The 21,296-nt window shown below is 45.8% G+C and overlaps 1 protein-coding gene across 3 annotated transcripts in view; it reads left to right on the top strand.

Moving 5' to 3' along the window:
• NUFIP2 (nuclear FMR1 interacting protein 2) overlaps positions 1 to 21,296 on the top strand; it is a 23,317-nt gene extending 2,021 nt beyond the window's left edge. Inside the window, exons 2-5 of one of the 3 annotated variants that reach the window (XM_032707441.1) lie at positions 1,113 to 2,825; positions 10,490 to 10,522; positions 11,070 to 11,124; positions 11,733 to 21,296. In XM_032707441.1, coding sequence (XP_032563332.1) covers positions 1,113 to 2,825; positions 10,490 to 10,522; positions 11,070 to 11,122 — 1,799 coding nt within the window. In that variant the 3' untranslated portion in view covers positions 11,123 to 11,124; positions 11,733 to 21,296. Of the gene's footprint in view, positions 1 to 1,112; positions 2,826 to 10,489; positions 10,523 to 11,069 lie in introns of all 3 variants that reach the window. The other 2 variants (XM_032707440.1, XM_032707439.1) reach the window with 2 other exon arrangements.

Here is a 21,296-nt window from a genome sequence, read left to right as displayed (position 1 = left end):
GAGCTGGGCACAGTGTGCTCTCCCTGTCTCCCAGTGGGGCTCCAGGGATTCTCTTGGGGCATTGTAGCCAGGGTCCTCGAAAGCAACAGGCCTCTGGCCAGGGGTTTTTAAAAAGGAAAAAAACAAAGAGGAAGATGAGGTGGCTCAGTGTGGACTGTCCTGAGCTTCCAGCTTTGCTTGAACTGCACTTCCAAGATTCATTTCACAACCATGAGGCCTAAAACTGACCTTCAGAAGGAAAAAGGAAAGCTGAGTGTGCAGTATAATCTCGTGGTATGATCAGTTGGAGCCCTCAGCAAATACTTTATTTCTTGGGTCTCAAGCTCATACTATCTCTCCCAGGGACTCTGAAATACCAGTTTTTCGGTGGACAAGAGACCAGTTGCTGGTAGCAGCAGAAAGGCTCTTGCAGGGATGCATTTCCTCCCAGTTTTATCACCTTTTCAATGCTGAAGAGCACGTGTAGGGAGGTCTTGGTTGCTATCTTGAAACGCAGAGAGAAGATGCAGTCACACTCTCCCTCCACCTTTCAAGTGGACTTGCACATGTCCCTTTTGAAAAACTGCTTTTTTATTTTTTCTCCCCCACTCCCACCCCCCCCATTTACTGAGATGGCATTTGGGACAAGGGTGGGAATGAGGGCTGCTGGTGTTGCAGGCCCAAGAGCTGATGGAGATGGCAGGAGTTGTCCCTTGCTCACAGTGTGGATTCTGAACCTCCACAGATCCTGTCAGTGGATCCCTCTGTCTCGAAGCATCCTGGGAATTAATTTTTTTCCTTTCTGTGACCTGGAAATAGTAGCTGATGAAATAGCTCTCCAACCTGCCAGAGATCTTTAGTACAGTGTATTTTCCTGAAATAGTGTCTGTATTTTCTTTTGCTTTGTTATAGTATCTATATGTCACCCAGTTATGTGAGAGTCAGTCACTGCTGGTACTTTCTGCTTAACCCTTCTTGCCGTGGGTTCCAGCAAATAAGTTCGTGCTATTGTACCTCAGAGACTGGACGTTTTCCTATTTTAAAATGTCTGCTTGAGGAAACGATATGTTTGGGGCTGATTACAGCTTTGTGCAACAAAGAGTTTAACATTTCACATTCTGGCTTTTTTCTAGGCTACGGAGAGCTAAATGGTAACGCAGGAGAAAGAGAAGTGTCACTGAAGGGCCTGTGCTCTGATGAAGCCACCGCCCCAGGATCCAGGGTACCCAATGGCAGCCAGCAGCTCGTAGATTCTAATGTCCCCCCAAAGCAGTCTGTGAAGGCCAGTGCTTTGGGGAAAGCTGGAGTCAAAACCAAGAACTTCATTCAGAAAAATAGCATGGACAAAAAGAATGAGAAGTCCTATGAAAATAAACTTAGAGAAGGCCAGTCCTCGGACAAGCCAGAGGGAGTGTCTATTCCAAACGGCGTGGTAACCAATAATTCCAGCTATATCACCAATGGCTACGTAGGCAAAGGGGCCGATAACGATGGTAGTGGCTCCGAGAGTGGATATACTACGCCTAAAAAAAGGAAAGGCAGGCGCAACAGTGCCAAGGGTTGTGAGAACCTGAATCTAGTACAGGACAAAATAATGCAGCAGGAGGTCAGTGCACCAACCTTGAAACAGGAACTTGAGAGTTTCAAGCCTGATTATAGTGAACAAAAGGGGAACCGAATTGAAAATACTAAGCCTGTTTGGAAGTACGAGGCTGGGGCTGGTGGAGCAGGCCGGGGAAAGCCTGGGCTCGGGGATGTACCCCGGAAAAACTCTGATGCCAAACCTGGGATTAGCAGCAAGAAGTTTGATGACCGGCCCAAAGGGAAGCACGCATCGTCGACTACGTCTAAAGAGGACTCATGGACCTTATTTAAACCACCCCCAGTTTTTCCAGTGGACAATAGCAGTGCTAAAATTGTTCCCAAAATTAGTTATGCAAGTAAAGTTAAAGAAAACCTCAACAAAGCAGCTCAAACCCCATCCACTTCGTCGTCTTCGTCATCTTCGTCATCTGCCGGGGAAGCTCAGGCCCAAACATCGAGTCGACTGTCCCAGGTCCCCATGTCTGCTATGAAATCTGTCACCTCTGCCAGCTTCTCAAATGGGCCGATCCTCGCGGGGACCGATGGAAGTGTGTATTCCCCAGGGACCCAGCCACTGCTCTCAACTGCTGCTAGTACTGTACCATCGACCTCCTCCGAGTCAGTAGCCCAGGACATGAGTACAACTTCGACAGCTCTAGAACAAAAGAAATCTGGCCTTTTTATCTACCCTTCAAATATGCAAACTGTGCTCCTGGGTGCAGCGCAAGTCGATTTCCCTTCGCAGACGAATCAGCAGAACCTGGGCGATATCTTCCAGAATCAGTGGGGCTTGTCTTTCATAAACGAGCCCAGTGCTGGACCCGAAACTGTTGTGGGGAAATCTGCCGATAATCAGTTAATGGAAGTGACATTTCAAGGGGAATATCCTGCCACTTTGGTTTCACAGTGTGCTGAAATCACTCCCTCAGGAACTGAACAACCTGTGTTTCCTAAGGCTTATGAGCTGGATAAACGGACTAGCCCTCAAATTCTTAGTGCTATTCTTAAGCCTGGGACTGCTGTTGAGGGTGGTGTCTTAGCTTTGGAGTCGCATCACACAGGTGACCTACAAAAGGCAGACACCGGTAGCCAAGGTGCTTTAGTGTTTCTTTCAAAAGACTATGAAGTAGAGAATCCTCTGGCCTCTCCTACGAACAATTTGCTATCCTCCGCCAAAGAACAGAGGTACCAGAGAGGCCTAGAAAGGAAAGATAGCTGGGGTTCTTTTGACCTGAGGGCTGCTATTCTATATCACACTAAAGGTAATGGCTTAACTTGCTCTCTAAGGGCATTCTTTTCTTTTCTTTTTTTTTTTTTTTACTTCTATTTTTATAAGTGCAATATTCTAACGTGATATATTCCTTCCAGCAATTCTGATTGTTTTAAAAATGAGCTTTTCTTTTTTGCTTGCATATCTCTCATGGCTATAACGGTTTGGGAAGCTCCGCAAACCGTTGTTTAATTAATGTTAAGGGGTATTTGTTTCCCTGTTCCTGTGGACAAGCATGAGTGATGTTGATAGGGATGATACTTAGCAGGCCCTCCTAAACCTCTCTGCATTGGAAGGAGTTAAATGTGTAGGTTCACCCGCTCTGTTCCAGCTTTACCAGGTGATATTCTGTCATTGAAAAAGCTTCATAGTCTGTGCTCACACCTCTACCACCAAAGTGTTGCAGCTTCTCCCCTGGGCAGATCAGACCATGAAATCATGGCTTTGAAGGAAGAAAAAATTATTCCTACAGCCCTAGGTGTGATTTATTTTTCTGAGCGTGACCCACACACACTTTTCCCCTGCCCTTCTTGAATATTACAGCAACAGCAAGACCAATCTTTTCTTATCAGCTCCTCTGTAAGCTGCAGATTGAATTCTCTCCTTGTCTTTGTAAGCCACATCTTTCAGGTGATTTTATTGCTTTCATGGAGTCCTTTGTAGTCCAGCTCCTTTTTTTTCTCCCTGGTTTTTTTGAGATTGAAATGACTCAAACATGATACAGACACTTTAAAATGGGAACGAGGAGAGGGAAGCCTGTGGGATGGCTTGCTTTCTGCTTTAGCCTCAGCCCCAGAAGCTCTGAGGTCTTGTGGCAGTTCTTGGCTTCTGGTGCTGGCTCGGTGTTGACAGGAGCCTGGCTGTGTGTTTCCCTTTTGGGATGGCATTACTTACCCACCCCTGACCAACACAGAGGCAATTCCTTTTTTATTTGACCCCCTTCCCTCTCCCTGCATCCTCTGAAGGGAACAATCCAATTTTTGTTTACTGTTCCACATACAAATGTGGATAATGTCTTCCTCCCCTCTGCAGAGAGTTGGTATTTGGCTGGCTTTGGCAAATTTGCTGTGTTTTGACCCACTGCAAAGTTCTTAAATTACCAGTTTGCAAACTCAGATGCCTGTCTTTAGTAATAACAAGCCCAATCATTTAAAAATAATAACTCCAAATATTTTTTTCAGGTCATCTCCCTCTTATGATGTTAACATTTCAAGCTCTAGTATTCTTGAGAACAGCATTCATCAATTGATTTTATTTGGGTCCTCTCCTTTCAGCTCAGTCTATACCAGCATTAAAGCAGGCTTTCTGTTTCCATTCTTATGTCTGCCTGCAGCCTAAATCCCAATTTCCTATCAGAAAACGGGGGTACCAGGGAGCATAGCATGGAGAGAAATCCTAGGTGATCTTAAATTTGCAAATATTCCCTTCGGTTTGTCCCTTTGTTTTTGTCAGCCTGAACTTGTAGAAAAGCAACTGTTCAGCCAGCAAGGCTGATCAGCTCTCCCTTTCTCACTTGCTGTGGAAGACAGATCCCAGTAAAACAATAGGAACAACAGGAAAATAAAGAACACTCCCTTCCCTTGTCCTCTCAAGGAGGTGTTAACTTCAAAGCCTGGCTGTGTTTAGCTCTTCTAAACACAGGAGTTAATTACATTTAATGGCAAGAATGACGACCTGAAGCACCCGTGAAATACTGTTCTCTGCTCTTCTTCTAGGGCTGTTGCTCTGAAGCATCTTGCTTTGAGCATCCAGAACAAACGACCTGGGGTTCCTGCCCCACCACTCCTCTCTGCTGATTTCTTTAGGGGTAAAAGACCATGAATGTTTCTACTCAGTGTTGTCATTAATGCAGTGATGGGGTGCTCCAAAGAGCTTAGGCTTGTCTTTCTCCTATTTAGTCCCCAAACGTGATTGCTGGTTCACAAAGCAGGAGATCAGTCCAGTTCTTAGTACTTCTGATGATGTTGGGTGTTGCATTTCATTCACTTTTGGGGTGAGTTGAGTTAAGGAGTATTTGGAGGAACGGTGCCTCCTGTCTCCTCTTCATGGCCGTGGTCCTACAGCCAGAGCCCAGAGTGTGCTGGGAAATGCCTCCAACCCAGAGCTGCCAGGGTGTGTTTGCAGGACAGCAGTGCGGTGGTTAATTCCCACACCGTTTGCTCCGTTTATCTTGGGCTGTTTTCCTGAGGTCCTACTCCAAGCCAACCAGTTTCCCTGCAGTAGGAAAGGAATGATTTCACTCAGTTGCTTTTTGCAAACTGCCTTCCCCTCCTCCCTGCTTGGGAGAGTGTGTGGGTTTGCCTGGGTCAGTGTTAGGGCATCCCGGGCAGTTGGGTCCTCGTGTTGTTTGGTTTTGATTTCGAGAGGAGGGTGAACTTCTCCCTCTTGGATTGATCTGTTTGCTTTTGAGCAAAGTCTCGACAGTTTGATCTTCACATCTGCCCTCCCCCTGGGGTTATGAACACAAAGAAAAACGATCATGGGGCAAGGACAGGAGTGAGTGTGGAGCACTGGTGGGATCCTGGTGTCTTCCTGCCCTGAGCTCCTCCAAGTGCAGTAGTTTAGTGCAGGGATGAAGCTCTGGGTGCTGCAGTGAGAGATGGGCTGTAATGTGAGTGCTTTGACCTGTCTGTCACAAATGTGCACCCTTTTCTGCACTGTTTGTCCCTGTAGCTGTGACCACGTTGTGTGGATCCTCATCCTGGACTGTAAATAGGCTATGGGAAAGTCTCCAGCTTACTCGGTAGCTTTGTTCCAGCAAACCAGGCTTTCCTATGTGTGATTTGCCCAGTGACTGCATGGGACATTATGGATTGTAATTGCTTCACAGCTTCCTTGTAGAAAGATGGATGGAGGAGGTAGCACACAGAGAGGACTGGCTCTGGCGCAGGGATCCCATTTACCCCACCACAGCACCCTGGGTGCTGGCAGGGCTCTACTGGGGTGTGAGACTTGGTGGTTGCAGAGCACAGTGAGGTCTTAGTGGAGGATTCCTGTGCTCCTTTGCATGTGTCTGGATTGCTTTTTCCCCCAGAAGTCAAAGCACTGGGAACGTTCAGGCAAGGCTGATGGTGCACCCTCTTCTTGTTCTCTTGGAAGCTTCTCCTGTTGTTTTCCTTGTGCCCCTGCTTCTTTCTTTTTTTTTTTTTTCTCTGTTTAAAGGGCAGAAAGACTCCCTTGATCATCTGATCTGCTTGAGTGTAAAACACGATCCCTCAATTTGGCTGCCTTCACTGACAGCCCGCGCCGCTCGGGGTTTGTGATGGTGCCTTGAAACACTCACAGGTGACAAATCTGATTTGCCAAGGGAGATCTGATTTAGCTGAGCACTTGTGGGTCTGCTGTGGATATGCTTGGAGACAGAGACAGTAGCTTAGTATGGCAGACTAGAAGGACCAGGAAGAAGTGATGCTCTGGCTTGCGGTCACTGTCCCTATCTAGGTTGGAGTTGAACTTCTGCCTTGGTGTGGCATTGCCAAAATCCTTATCTTTTTGAGGTAAAACTGGTCCTTGCAGATTTTTTTGTTCCTTCAGAAGAGAAGGTTGTATCTCAGCTTTGCTTCTGTTGAAACCAGCATCTTCTTACTGCTTTATTCCTTCTTTTAGAGACAGCTGGAAGAAAGGGTTCGTATCGGAATAATTGTCAACGCTGTGCAGAATTCTGTCACGTTTGGGCAGTTGCAGTCTTCCAGGCCAGGCTGTCACTGACACTGGGCTCTAGATGGCAAGCTTTGTGGTGGGAAGCTCAATAATTTGCTTGTCCTGAGCTAAAAAGCAAATAATTGAGGCCTCCAGCTCAGCTGCACAGCAGCGAAGACCACATGGGTGGAGGAGAGGAAGCTGCAGTGTTTCCCTCTTCTGACTTGCCCCCGAGTTTCTGCCTGTGCTGCTGCTTTGTTCCTTCTCAGCATCTCTGCTCGCGTGAAGAAGCAGAAGAGCAGCGTGGAAAATAGAGCAAGGCAGCGTGGGCCAGCCAGGAGTGGCGTTCACTGGAATGGTGAACTGGGTCAGAAGAAATAGCAGAGCTGTGAATTCAGCAATTTTCATCCTTTACATTGGGAGGGGGGGTGGGGAAGAGCCTTGGTTTTCCATCCCCATTGGTGGGAAGGGGTTAGGTCTCACTCTGTTGCTTATGGCCTTGTAGGGCCTGAGCTGTGGGGCAAAAGCTGATTTAATTCTCCTTTGAGTCTCTGCTCTTTCCAGTTGTCAGGATGAGTACAGTGTATTCAGTACAGCCATGAGTCTCCACAGCATGGAAGTTTTAATCTTTACTTCATTTCTTGGGCAATCCCCTAAACTTAATCATTATGTTCTGCAGGTAGAAGCAGAAAAATCAGATGAGAATGGTCCCTTTTTGTTATGTTTTTAGTGTTTTATTTTAGGGACAATAGTGAGATTTATAAGAACAAAGAAGTAGTTCCCTGGCATTGTGCAGACACTTCTGTTTGCAGGGGCTACCTCTCTAGCAAGGAAAAAGTGTGTAAAAGTGCCTGTCTTAACAAGTTATCACAGAAACACTTCTTTCCCCTCCAAGATTATGTACCAGTCCTGCTATAAAGTTTATTGACCTATGAGGAATCCCAGCACAATTCACTGGAGTGTGCCTTAGTCTGTTCCTGACATCAAAGCCTTCCTCCACCACCCCTTTGTTTCAGTGATAGTCCCCAGAAAAAGTGGTTTAGGTGGATGTGACTGGGGCTGTCTACCCCGGGCAGTTCCTCAGGAAACCTGAGCCAGAGGGCTGTGGAGAGGCCAGCTAATTGTAAAAAATCCTGGAAAACCAGAGGTTGGAAGGGGTGCAGGAGGTGACCTAGTTCTGCCCCTGGCTTGGGGCAGGGCTGGCTTTGATGCTGGGTTGTGCAAGGGTTTATTGGTGGCATTTTATCCAGCTGGGTTTGGAGTCCACTGAGAGGGAAGTGTGCCATTTCCCTGGCTGCCTGTCCTGTTTTGGGAATGGTGGCTCTTGTCTGTTGGTCAGGTCTTTGGAAAGGGCAGCAATGGGTTTGGGGTCAGTATCGGAGAGAGGTGGGCTTGGGCTGATGGTGCCTTTTCCCAGCAGGGTGAGCAACTGTAAGAGTCCTTTGCTTAAACCTGCTCTGAAAGCTTTATCCAGGGAAGACAGGCTCAAGAAAAGAGCTCTTTGAGCCCAAGGAAGGAGGACTGAAAGCAGGCTTAGGGCCTCTTGCATGCCCAGCTCATGGGTATTGTCTTTTATTCCACCCTGCATCCCTGAGCTCACTGCTCTGCTTGGCTGGACCCAGGCATTGGGCAGTGGTGGCTCTGCTGAGCTGCCTGTCCCCCAGGTCAGTCCAACCTCTGTGACAGTGGCCATGGCACTTGTCACAGCACCTTGTGTCAGTTGTAGGTGACCATAGCCTGGAACTGGGAGGAAAACACACGTTAGTGTATTACCAAGTAAAGCAGAATAAATCATTAAATTTTATTTTAAGATGGAAGAAAACCCTTTTTTTTCCCTAGTTTGGCATTGCAGTTAACCTAAGTCTTATTTTTTTTCCTCTGTCAAGTTGTTTCAGTTGGTCAGTGTGCTCAACCTGTACTATCCTGTGTCCCTGTGCTGCTGGACAGGTGAAAGGGAGCACCTTGCTCTGCTGATGGCAGATGATATTCAGCAAGAGCTGTTACTGCATTGTTTCCCCATGGTCTTTGATTTTGTAGCTTTATGAGGTTGAGCATCTGCCAGCCAGTGTGTCCAGGTATCTGGGATTTACAGGACACTCTACAACACCCTCTTTTTCTGAAGAAGGAGAAAGAAAATTTGAATCTGAGAAGGTTGGAGAGTTTAGTTGTTGGTTTGTTAGTTTTTTTATCTAAACAGAATTTTAACAACTTAAAAGTTTTTTGGTGTGTCCTTAATAGTATCTCACCATCTGTCTTGTTGTCAGACATGTCTTAATACAAGCAGTTCACATCCTTGTGGTGTCCAGGGAAGTTACAACCAAATGAACAGCACAAGAAGGTGTGATCTATACGTGGGATACAGTAGTGGGGCAATGCTTCAGCTCTGCCTTGTATTTGATGCTCAAACATTGCTCTAATGTGGAGCAACCAACAACTCGAGAGTAGTTTTCTGTCCCCAGCCTTTGGGGAAAGCTGTTAAAACAGGAGATGCTCTTTAGCTGTTAGGAAATGATGCATCTAACTGCGCTGAATGGAAAACTTGCTCTGCGGGAGGTAATTTTAGTAGCTGGTTCATTTTACTTCGGGGGAATCTGCATCTGGCAGATGAGGGAGGCAGTCCCTCACCAGGCTGCTTATATCCCTGGGGGTGTTAGAGGCTGCCTACTATTCCCAAAGCACTTAAGGTTCCCTCCCCCCCCCCCCCGAAAGTGCAAAATGTTGCCGTTGTTGTCGTGACGCAAAAATAACAGACCTCGTAAAATTTTGCCGGGACCTTCCCTACAAAAGGCTTAATTGTGCAGGGAGGGCTGGCAATATTTATTTGCATGCAATTTCCTGCCCTGGGGAGCTGGAGATTGTAGAGGACAAAGGACAGATGAAGGGTTGGAAAAGGGACGCGATTGATGGAGGTGACACTTGGCACACATCGTGCTGAGGCCATGAGTTTTGTAGGGCTTTTTCTTCTTCCTTTCCCATGCCGGATAGTTCACTTATTGCCTTGTTTTGTGCTTTACTGCACATCCCCTGTAGCCTGATAATCCCGTGCTATTCTCTGTTCCAACCCCCACCAAGGTCCTGTCACCCTCCTTTGTGGCAGAAGGGAGACTTGAAAGGTGGTTCTTGCAGGTCGTGTTCCTACTAAATGCTCCTTTTTTAAAAATTTTGTCTCTTAAACTTGGACGCAGGGTACAGTTAGTGTGTCTTCATAAATATTCTAGCTCACAAAATTCCATCTCCGTAGTGGCTAAATGAGGTTATTTTGAATGGATCTCTAAAGATGTGACTTGATTTGTGGGACATTTTAAAGGGAAGAGCCTTCTGTTTCTCAGTGTGGATGAAAAGAGCATTTAACTTTTTTATTTCTGAGGTAAACTAAAGCATATGCTTTTTCAGGGAGAACTGGGGAGGATTTGTATTCAGCCTGCAAACATGTTGTAGAGGTAAACTGGGGAAAGAACCTCAAGCCAAGCAGGCAGCCGGGTGTCTGAGAGCATCACACCTTGCTCTCGGGTGGTGTGTTGGCAGCAGCTTTGCAGTGATGTTGGCACAGCAGTCCTTGCCTGGTGTGCTTCAGCACATGCACACTGTGAGCCATGTGAAACTTGCCGTGTCCTGCGGTTCTGGTTTCACACACAGTAAACATCAACTCGTAAAAATCATCTCTTCAGACTCCTTGTCGAGGCTGTAACACACGAAGCAGCGTTGGAGTCAGATTAGTAAAGCCTGAAGTCAAATTGTGATTTGTAGGACTGGGGAACAGTGGTGACATTTCTGATGCTCATCTTGGCCCTCTGACCCTTAAGACCATGTTACAGCCATCCCTTTGCCTTTTGTTGCTGGATTATTCATGTCAAATTCAGGATGGGCTGGGGCTGTGCTGCTGGACTGGATGGGGTGGACTCTGAAAGCCTTGGCACAGCCGCAGCCGTGTTGGGAAATTAAAGTGTGTTTAAAGTTGTCTCTAATGGTAACATCAATCTGCATAATAACAGTGGTCTTCTCCTTTTGCCTTCACAGAAATGGAAGCGGTTTGGAATTTGCAGAAGCAAGGTAAGGGTGTTGGAAAGAATAAATAAACCAAATTGCACTGTCCTGCTCTGTCTGTTGGGATGGGGGATGAATGAGAGTGGATTGTCTGCGTGTCTGGAGATGCCTAGTTTAGTTCTTCAGTGCCTGCAGTTTGTAGTCTGGATTTATCTGTGTTTCATGTCACTGAAATTCAGGACAGTAAGCTGTGCCATAATGGTGGGGTGTTCAGAGAGAAGCAGAGTCTCTACAAGAGCAATAAAACCAGAATTAGATTTAATGACTCTTCCCTATGCGTATACAAAATTGCTTTCTATTTCTGGTGCTGGGTGTCACATCCAGTAATAACTTTTATTCTGGTGTATCCCCACAAATCACCTGAGAAGAGATTCTGTGTGGGAAGAGCTGCATATGGAGACTCATGTGCTGCTCTGGGGGAGCCAGCCCAGGCTTGGGGTGCGTTGGCAGGAGGGGGGTCCAAAGGAAAAGTCTGTTAAGGTACAAGTACCACGCAGATCTCTTGTGTTTATCTTCAGCTTGTCAAAAACTTAGAATTCTGCTTTCTTTCCAGATCCCAAAAGGATAATCACTTATGATGAAGCCATGGATCGCCCGGATCAATGAAGGTAGCAAGACAAGACTGCCTGTTATAACCTTTCTGCAGCATTTGTGCTGTTCGTGGGGGACAAAAAGGCTTTTATGCTCCTTCTAAATCTTCAGTGCAGCAGAGGAACCATAACTAGAATCACAGGATAATATATACAAATATATATATAGTTATTTAAAAGTGGCAACTGAAAGTAATTAGACTTCTTAAGGAATCTGAAAATTTATTTCAACGAGACTACACACGTGATTATTTAATCTCCGGTACTGAATAGATTTTTTTTTTTTCATTTTTGTTTTGTTTTGTTTTTGTTTAAAGAGTGAATGCAAGTGATTAAGGAATACAGACTCAATTACAAGCCCGGTTTCAAAGTTCCTGCTGTCGTCTACATGGGCAACAGCAACCCACTGGAGAGGCATTTCCACTTGACAAGGTTTCTGTTTCTTGTTCTGTGACTGTAGTGACACACTAATCACAGGGAAATCAGGATGATTCACCATCCTTCATCTCCCCTTTCCCTTTCACCTCCCCCATTTAGGTTCTTTTTTTTTTTTTTTTCTCTGGTTTGTTTTCCATTGAATGCTGGAGAAACGCCTTGAAGTTTGCAGAGTTTCTTTTTTTTTCCAGAGAATTATAAGCCGCATGTTTTGCCAGGAGTAAAGCAGCAATCCTATGCGGGGGATATTGTCTAAACCGGCTCGTTCTGCTGAGGGAAAGATGGTAATACTGCAGTTCTAGGATGCATGGTGAAGTCACACAGTTGACCTGGCTCCTGTTACACATTGGACTATTGCAACTGAAGAGTTATTTCATTTTAAAAGACAACGTGGAAAAATAAGCAATCTGTTTAGGCATTTAATATGGGGAAAAAAAACCAAACCCACAACAAAACCCCCTGCTGTTCCCACAGTTTAATGCCATTGTATTACTGGGAGCAAGAAAAAAAAAAAAAAAAGACAAAAAAAAAGTATCTTCTGCTTTCAACTGTAGGTGCTTCATATTTGCTCTGTCTGTCTCCTAACACTAAATGTGCTGGATTTTTTTCCCATTTTCAATGGAAAACTGAAGAGGAATTGAGTTCTGCTAACTTTCATCCTTCTTGAATTATTTTTTTCTCTTAAAAAAAAAAAAATTCAAAATAACAAAAAAAAGAAAAAAGTTTAAAAAAAAAAAAAAAAGAAAAAAAAAAAGAAAAATGGGAATTTGAATCCTTTTCAATTTGTCCATAGAACGCCAATGGCTGGGCTTCCTGCCCCTTGGAAATGCTCTTTTATATTTTAATGCAGTCTGTGTATTTCCGGGCTCTGCTTCTAATTATCTCTTAATAAAAATATATTTTATTACAAAAAAATGGAGGACTTAGGAATGAAAATAATAATTTAAAAAATAATTAAAAAAAAAATCCCAGGGAAAGGAAGGCTTCCTAGCAGTGGTAGGGAAGGCTGAGCAGAGTGCAGGCTCCAGCTGTGTAACCCACTCTGTCCCATTGCAGCTTGTGTCGAGTGTCCAAATCATCTGGGGATTGGGTAGTTTTTCTGGGTTTTTTTTAAAAGATGGGAAGGTCACAGGGTCCAGTGTAAGAGGGAGAAGTGAATAAGGCAGAAATGGGTTTGCTGACCAGCCCCAGCTCCACACATGCCCAGTGCTCATTGTGGGTGTCTGTGGCCAAATCCTGGCTCCTGGTTATCAAGGTCAGCAGCAGTTGGTGTGTCCTAAAATTAGTCTGGACCCTGTGGGGCATTACAGGAAGCAGATAAACCCAAAACTTTTGCATACCCCTTGTGCTTAGATTTATCCATCAGGTTGGTGTCCAGTCACTAGTGGGGTTCCACAGGGCTCCATCCTTGGCCCAGCTCTCTCCAAAGTCTTCATTAACAACCTGGACACAGGACTCGAAGGGATACTAAGTGAGTTTGCTGACCACACTAAAGTGGGAGGATCTGTCACCTCCTAAGGGCGCAGAGGCCCTGCAGAGAGACCTGGATAAATCAGAGAGATGGGCAGTCACCAACTATATGGAGTTTAGCAAAGGCAAGTGCTGAATTCTGCACCTGGGACGAGGCAACCCTGGCTGTGTGTCTAGACTGGGGAATGAGATGCTGGAAAGCAGCACTGTGGAAAGGGACCTGGGGGTGCTGGTCCATGGCCAGTTGGCCATGAGTCAGCAGTGCCCTGGCAGCCAGGAGGGCCAACTGTGTCCTGGGGGGCATCAGGCCCAGCATTGCTGGCCCGGTGAGGGAGGGGGTTGTCCCGCTCTGCTCTGCCCTGGGGCAGCCTCACCTTGAGCCCTGGGGACAGTTTTGGGCACCACAATATAAAAAAGATATTAAGTTGTTAGAGAGCATCCAAAGGAGGCCCTGAGGATGGGGAAGGGTCTGGAGGGGAAGCCATATGAGGAGCAGCTGTGATCACTTGGTTTGTTCAGCCTGGAGGACACAGGGGAAAAGCTCACTGTGGTCTTTGCTCTCCTCATAGAGGCAGAAGAAGGGCAAGTACTGATCTCTTCACTCTTGTTACCAGTGACAGGACCCAAGGAGAGGGCCTGAAGCTGAGTCAGGGGAGGTTTAGGATGGATATCAAAAGAAGGTTTTTCACCCAGAGGGTGGTTGAGGACTGGAACAGGCTCCCCAGGGAAGTGATCACAGCACCAAACCTGTCTGAGTTCAGGAAACATCTGGACAACGCTCTCGGGCACATGGTGGGATTGTTGGACTGTCCTGTGCAGGGCCAGGAGTTGGAATCACTGGTCCTGATGGGTCTTTTCCAACTCAGCATATTCAATGATTCTATGATCTGCTTTTTTGTTTTGTTTTGTTTTGTTTTGTTAATTAGGAGTATGTAGCATGTGTTTATTTAATTGTTTTTATACTTTTAATAAGATTGTTCCTGAATGAGACACTTGGGTTCATGGTGGGACGATGAAACTGAGTTCTGTACCTTGTGTAAGACGCTTAGCTTTCTGCCACGCTTAGTTTTAAAGGTATGACTATGGATTGCCTACTCCATTTGATGTATCAACCACTATATAGTATAATACTGAGTGTGATACTATATAGTCATCATGTATTGTATCAGTCCAGGTTCAGAAAGTGTGGTTGGCCAGTCGCAAATAGTTCTGTTTCACCTATAAACTGTACCACCTTTACAGGTGTGTGTAACTTTGAGATGTATAACATGTTTACAGATGTGCCCGACATCTAGTCCTCCGACATCCCTATTTTAATTCTGTCGAGTCTCCCAACTGCTTGCCAAAAGTCGGAATTGCCTCCGGCTCCACCGCCGAAGAGCTGGGGCATTCCTGAGCTTTAAAGTGTTGAACAAACTGGATGGGGGGGACTGGGAATATTAAGGTGGAAGAAGTGTTCTTTTTCCTTTTTATTATTATTTTCAAAAAGTTGAAGGCTAGTAGCAAAGTTTCCAGTTTGTTTTACTGGCTTTAAGGCTCTGCTGTGTATTTATTTGCCTTGTGTAGTCACTTGTCGCCTTAAGGGCTAGGTTCCATTAAAAAAAAAAAACAAAAAAAAAAGAAAAAAATTACAAAAATACCCTGTTTTGCTTCCCTGGGGTCTGTGCTGTCCTGTACTCCTATCCCAGATCTGCACTGGGGGCCGGGGGGATGCAGGAACTGAGCAGCACTAACTGGTGCTGAGGACCCTGCGCCTTTAGAACGATCTGAGTCTTGCTGAATATTGGAGGACTCTCATCTTGACCTAGTCCAGTCTTTCATTTAACTAGCAAAAGAAATGCTGAGAGAAACATGGTTCAAGCGATGGGTTGGGTTGGTTTATCCCTGATCCTCATCCCTGTGGCTTTGCCTCGCTGTGTGGCCCCTCGCCGGCGGGACCCATCCAGAAACACCCCCGGCAGCACCTTCCCTGCTGTATTTTTGACCATCCTCTGTTCAGATGTCTGTCCTTCTGTCTCCATGAGCCCCATGGTGTGTGCTCAGCGCTAAGCAGTTAGGAATTCCTCTCTCTCAGCTCCTGTAGCTCCGGCTCCCCAGGATTTCTGGGATAGACTATTGCCTAGAGCCAGGCAGGACCGTGGAATGAACTTCCTCGTGCTGTCGTGTAACTCGCCCTGTGCTGTCTGCAGTCCTCCCCAAGTCCTCACACAATTCTTAACTGAGCACTTATTAAAAATATCTTAAGATTTAATCTGTTTTCTGATTATTTTTGTGTAAACTTATTAAAAAAAAAAAAAGAAAAAAGAAAAAAACCTGAAATTGAGCTGTGACTAATTTAGCACATTGAAATAACGATAAGGTGTTACCGATAAGTCTCATGTTTTGTTTTTGTTTGACTCAGAGTATTAGTACTGTAGCATAAACCAAATACAGCCTGGGAAGGGGAGCAGCAGCCTCCTGTCCTGGGTCTGCACCCGAGGGTGTCTGCGGGGGCGAGGAGCCGGCGGTGCATGTGAGCATCTGATGTGTAAGGAGAGCGAGCGTGTATTTATTTGTGCCATTGTTTTCATTACACTGAGTAAAGTAAGTTTTAAAACAAAACCCCCCTAAGTATGTGTAGTATTGGAAAGTGGCACTAAGGGTGAGATCATGACCTATTTTTTTATTAGCTATGAAGATACTAATTCAGGTTAAGGATTCTCTCTCATTTCTGTTCCTGTTGTGAGTTTCCTTGGCAAGCTGTGTGTTTACTGGAGTGAGGATTCCTGTGAGGACAGGGGCTGTCTCCTTTCTCCTCTGGTCATTCCCAACCATTCCTCCTCCACCAGCAGGTTCTTCTGGGCATTTCCTGTACAGGGTCTTGTGTAACAGAGGCTGAAGTGCCAGCCAGATCCAGCTCAGAATCTGCATGCTCTTTGGTGGATCAGGGGGCATTTCATCTGCTCCAAGAGGTAATTTAAAAATTGCTCTCTGTTCCTGGTGACAGTGGTTTGGGGCCTTCAGCCTCTGCTCTCTCCCACTTCACCCATCTGGTAGATTGGCAGTGTGTTTTCTTTCAAGATTTGGTTGGAGTTTGGTTTTGGTTTAAACCCACCATGATCCTCTGTGAAACCTGTTAGAAGTCTCTTTTCTCTTTGACCAGTGGGTAACTCCAGGGCATGGATTCTGCCACTAACCTTCTTCAAACCTTTCAGAACCATTAAATCCCACTGTTTGCCTTCGGTAGCTGCTGTGACCTTCTTCAAAATGTGGAAAGAAACCCCAGTTCTCATTAGGTTGCAAGTCCACCGGCTGTTCGGTGGCTGGGAGCGGTGATGGGTGAACCAGCCAACTAAAGGGAAAGGAAAATTGCTTCCTGCTAGGAAAAAGAAAGAAAGAAAGAGAGATGAAAGTTGTCCTCCCAGTTGTGCTTGTAATTAGTGCTTCCACCTTCAGGAGAGTGTTACTGTAGCACCATCACATCCTTTCCCAAGTGGCCAGTGGGTGACCCTGGGGACATCTGGGAACAATGGCATTCACAGCCATGTTTCAGAGCTGCTGGTGGTTTTCCTGTGCATTGTTTTTGATCTTGATTCAGCATCTTCAGTAAATTGCTATGGTGTCCCACGCTTTCAGGAGTCTTATCCTCTCATCCCTAGAAGATTTTTCTTCCGTCCATCCGTTGTGATTTGTTTTCGTTACAGAGGCTGTTTACAAGGGAGATGGTCGAGGTCAGGAGGAAAGAGAGCAAGGATTCACTCAATTTAAAGCTTCTACACATTTTCACAGTGGTGCAGAAGGCAGGAGAAGGGCTGGTGTCGTGGAATAGCCGAAAAAGCCAGAGTAATTTTAGCTTTGGCCACCACCAGAGCATTTTTCCATGTGGAAAAGCCCTAGTGCAAGCAGTTGGGAAGCAGGAACCTGGGCTGGTGGGAAGGAGGAGATCTCGGTGTGCACTGTGGATGTGCTGCCTCCCAGGGATTACAGAGCTTTAGAGGTTTGCCCAGTGCATGTTACACCCAAGGGTCAGGCTGGCTGCCTCTGTCCTATCTGAGATCCTCAAAAGTGGCATTGCAGAGCCGTGGATGTCTGGGGAGATACAAGAACCCTGTGGTGGCCTCACGTCCAGGGCATGAGCCTGCTCCCTGTCCCAGGACAGGAGCAGGAGTCCTGCCTGTGCCCTCACTGGGGGATGCTGAGCTGGATTTGTCTTGACTGTTAATGAGAAAGCTTCATATAACGTGTCCAGAGCTCTAAAGCCATTTTGTAAGATAGCAGTGTCCCTTTTCTACAGCCTTATTAATGAGTAGAGTATCTTTAAAAAGAAAACAACAACAAAAAAAATTGCTCATTTCTTTCTGTGGTATGAAACTCATGTACTGCGAACTTCTGTTTAGTAAAAAGACAACTTACAGTTTTCTTAAAAAACAAAAAACCAACAAAAAAACCCAACCTGTCTGCTTTCCATATGGTCTTTCCTCAGGTGCTAAATAAGGGTTCCAAAAATGGATACTGCTTTAGGAGTTTCTGCTTTATTCTTAAAATACATATTTTTTTGCTTAGGTGTTGTAAAGATATTTTAACAAGAATGTTTGGGGTTTTTTTTAATGTAAATAAGATTGTGTCTTTAATTTTTGTTGTATCTCCTTTTTGTCCACATTGAATAGTCTAATTTTCATTTTTTATCCTTTTGAGAAGGACCCTCTTATGCCCTTCCCCGAAGACATTTCATTGAGTGTTGCTGCATTTTAAGAACGAATCTACAACTGTTCATTGTCTCGGATTAATGCTGCTGCTGCTATAAGTATAACCCTGAAAATCAAGAATGTGTGATGCACTTTTGTTTTCGTTTTTGTGTTTTGTTTTGTGTTTTTTTTTTAACATGACCATGTAGTTCCTCTGCGGATAGTTGAACCCTCCTGTAACACAGCCACTGACTGCGGGGAGCGTCGGACCTGGGGGAGCGGGGGTGTAGGACAGGGGTGTGTGTACCTGATCTTGGTGCTGACCTACGGGAATTTCTATGCAAACGCAAGCAAAGGAGAACTCTTTTAACTTGAGAGAACACTGTGCATTTTTTTGGTTCGGTTTTTTTTTGGTTTTTTTTTTTTACCCCCCCCTCCTTCCTTTTCTCAAGCTGCTATTGGAAGGGTAGTGCAAATCCCTGAGGTTTTCAACTTCTCCTTCCTCCGTGGCTGGTGGTGCGGGAAAGGTGCCTGAGTAGCTTGTAAGGTAGAAAAATCTCAGTCAGCTCTTGTCTCGTCTCTGGTTTTAATATATTTGTTTTCTATTTGAATTTATCTTTGGAAGGAAATTGCTCATCTCTACAAAAAGATCTTTTGAATGCTTTATCTCAATGTGAAGTTAACCAGCAGTATTAAAGATTGCGTGGCCTCCATCCTGTCTGCACCCCCAGTTCCTTTTCCAGCTGCCCTTGGGTGCTGGAGAGCACTTGGGATCGGATGTTTTCCAAGAAAAAAGCAAAGTGAAGCCATCCACCCAGCCAAAACCTGTCAGCAAAAGGCTTAGGGAGTAGTGGAGGGAGGTCTCGCTGCATCAAGGCACTGCTGTGGGGCACAGGCAGGTCCACAACCTCTTCTTAGCATGGGTCACACCTGGACCACAGTGGGGGATGTGTACCCTGAAGGAGGAGTTTACTGAAGGGGAAAAAAAGGGAATTTACTTGATTATTTATAGAAGATCCTTTAGGAAAATAAAAGTGAGGGAAGAGTAAGGAAGGTCTAAAGTCGTGTAGGAAAAACACCTGGGGATTACAACTGCCTGGAAAATAGTCTATAAATACATAGGCCAGAGCTCTCTGCCTGTTTAAGTACTTTGTTCAGCATCAATTTTTTATTTTTTTGGCCAGCGTTTGCTCTTTTACACACCCGTGTGTGTGTGTACATCTGACTCAATGTGCCTTGCATGTGTGCTTAGTCTTTCTGAAGAGATTTGGTGGTGTGTGAGCTGGGGGGACGTGGCTGGAAGGGCTGGGCTCCCGCCGGCAGCACGATGGCCGTGCCCCATCAACAGGTTCCTTAGTGTCCTGGTGACCCTCTGGATCGAAATGAGACCTGGAATCCAGCCTGTGTTAGTGGCTGTCTTAGAGTTTTGGGATGATGTCCTGTGGGGTGGCACCTGTGACTTTGGAGGCGAGTGGGAGGGAGAGAAAGAGGAGCTGCTTCGCTCTTCTCCTGTGGACAAAAATCAGCATTGCCATGGTTTGCCTGCAGAGCCAAAACAAGCCAAGGTCTGGAACCGGCTTTGCTGGAGTTCAAGCCTCTCTGCGGCACCAGGATCCCATTATCCAAGGGATTTATTCCCTACCAGGTTGTGGCTCTTGTTCCTGTGGGGGTTTTGAGTTTTTTTGTAAAGGAGAAGTAAACACAGCTTGCTTAAAGTTCGCGAAATCGAAATGCTTGTGTTTGCAGTCAGTGACTCAGAACTCCAAGCTGTGCAATTCTGGGTTCTCCATCTCCCGCCCCAGCGTGTGATTCTGTCCGAGTCTTTCTGTACTTCTGCCACAGTAAATGTGAAAGCTTGCTTGCATTATTTTTTAGAAATGCATTTTGCACACTCGAGTTTCGCTGAAGCTCCGTGAAAAGGTTAGTTTGAAGCAGATGAATAAAGCTATGCACATGTTTTGAAAGTTTAATTTGTGTCTCATTACCAGAAGTGACTTATCTGCCCTCTTTTGCATTCCTGTGCTGTCATTGCCTGCATTCTCTTCACCATCTTGGAGGGTATGATGTAAGGTGACAGTTCTTTGCTGACAGCTATAGCAGAAAACTGGCACTTCTTGATTATTTTAGTAGCCTCTCTCTCTCTCTCCCCCCTTTGCTTTCTCTGTATCTCTCTGTATAGCTATATAAATATATATATTATTTTTTTATTTTAAAGAGCCTACTTTAGTAATTGAATCGGAGGGAGCGGGGTGTGCTGGCTTGTGTTTCAGATACACTTTGTACTGTCGGATGAACCGGTGCCCTTCTTGTTTCTGGTGAGAGTGTGGTGTGGTACCCACCGGTGTCCCCACGGGGACAGGGAGTGCGGGCTCAGCCCCACGCAAAGCAGCTTTGGGGAGGGAGTGGAGACCAGTCCACTGCGCTGCAGGCTGGTGGTGTGGGCAAACTTGAGGCTTCTAATGACAGAATAAACCAAGAGGAACGCTACTGCTGTGTATTCCCACTGTGAGGCGGGAGGGACAGCCTTCCTCACTATCCTGCTGCAGGGCTGGAGCAAAGGGTGGGCTCCCTTCGGCCTTGGGGCTGAGAGCTTTATTTTGGTTTTGTTTTCATGCGTTGGGTTGCAGGTACCACCTTTGGAAACATGTTGCTTAGCCCAGAGCCTGTGTGCGGGAGAGTCAGGATTTGGTGACGGGAGAAGGGCCCTGAGAGCTTTCTCCTCCTGTTCCCTTCGCCGTGGCAGAAATTTGTACTAACTTGACAGCTTTTTTTCATACAGAACAGGGCTGCTTTTCTATCTACCATCACACGTGTACTTACACACCTTCAGCGGCTTCCTAGCCTCTGAAGGTCCTCGACTTGTTTACTGGGGGGATGGATGCCCCTCTCTCCCCCTTCCCTGAATATTTCAGTGTTAAGGGCGGCGCGAAACAACCGCGTGCTTCGACTGCGAGCTGGGGCCGGAGAGATCCCTGCAGGCGGAGCCGCTGGGGCGTCTCCTCTCCTGCCCCCCCTTCCCCGTCGATAAGTTCTCATTTTGTTCCTGGTTTGTATTAAAATCGCTGCGAGGGGTTGTGCTCTACGTGCTCAGAAGCTGAATTACCTCTGACCTGCAGAGAGGGGCAGCCCCTCTTTGGTGTCGATGTTGTAGTGTGCGACCACACCGATCGGTAAAGGTAGTCTTTGTTTCCTTCTCCCTCCCTGGTGATTTCTGATTAGGTTAATGCACTCTGTGTGCCCAGCTGGAAAAGCGTAGGCGTTTTCCTGGTGGTGAGAGGGTGGCTAGAGGAGTTAGTGTAAAACCTGCTGTAGCTGTGTCTGGCGCAGCCCCTTGCGCTGGTGTGGGTGATGTCACGGACTGTAAGGATAGGTAATGTCCATGAGCTGTAATGGCATGATGTATCTTTACCAATGATGTCATAATTCACACTAAATGTTTAAAAAAAGAAAAAAAAGGAAAAAAAAAAAACCTGAAATTTTGTTTATTCTGCACCAACAGGTCTTCAAAATTTATCCAAATTTTATTATTTTATCAGGAAAAAAAGAAGAAATTTGTGTAGATCGAATACGTTAAGACAGACAATAAGTGATGTAAATTGTTGAATAAAAATTTTAAAGTTT

Source organism: Chiroxiphia lanceolata, chromosome 20, assembly GCF_009829145.1.
Source record: "Chiroxiphia lanceolata isolate bChiLan1 chromosome 20, bChiLan1.pri, whole genome shotgun sequence".
NCBI lineage: Eukaryota > Metazoa > Chordata > Aves > Passeriformes > Pipridae > Chiroxiphia > Chiroxiphia lanceolata.
Note: the sequence above shows the minus strand (reverse complement) of the source record. Positions and strands in the feature narration are given on the sequence as shown.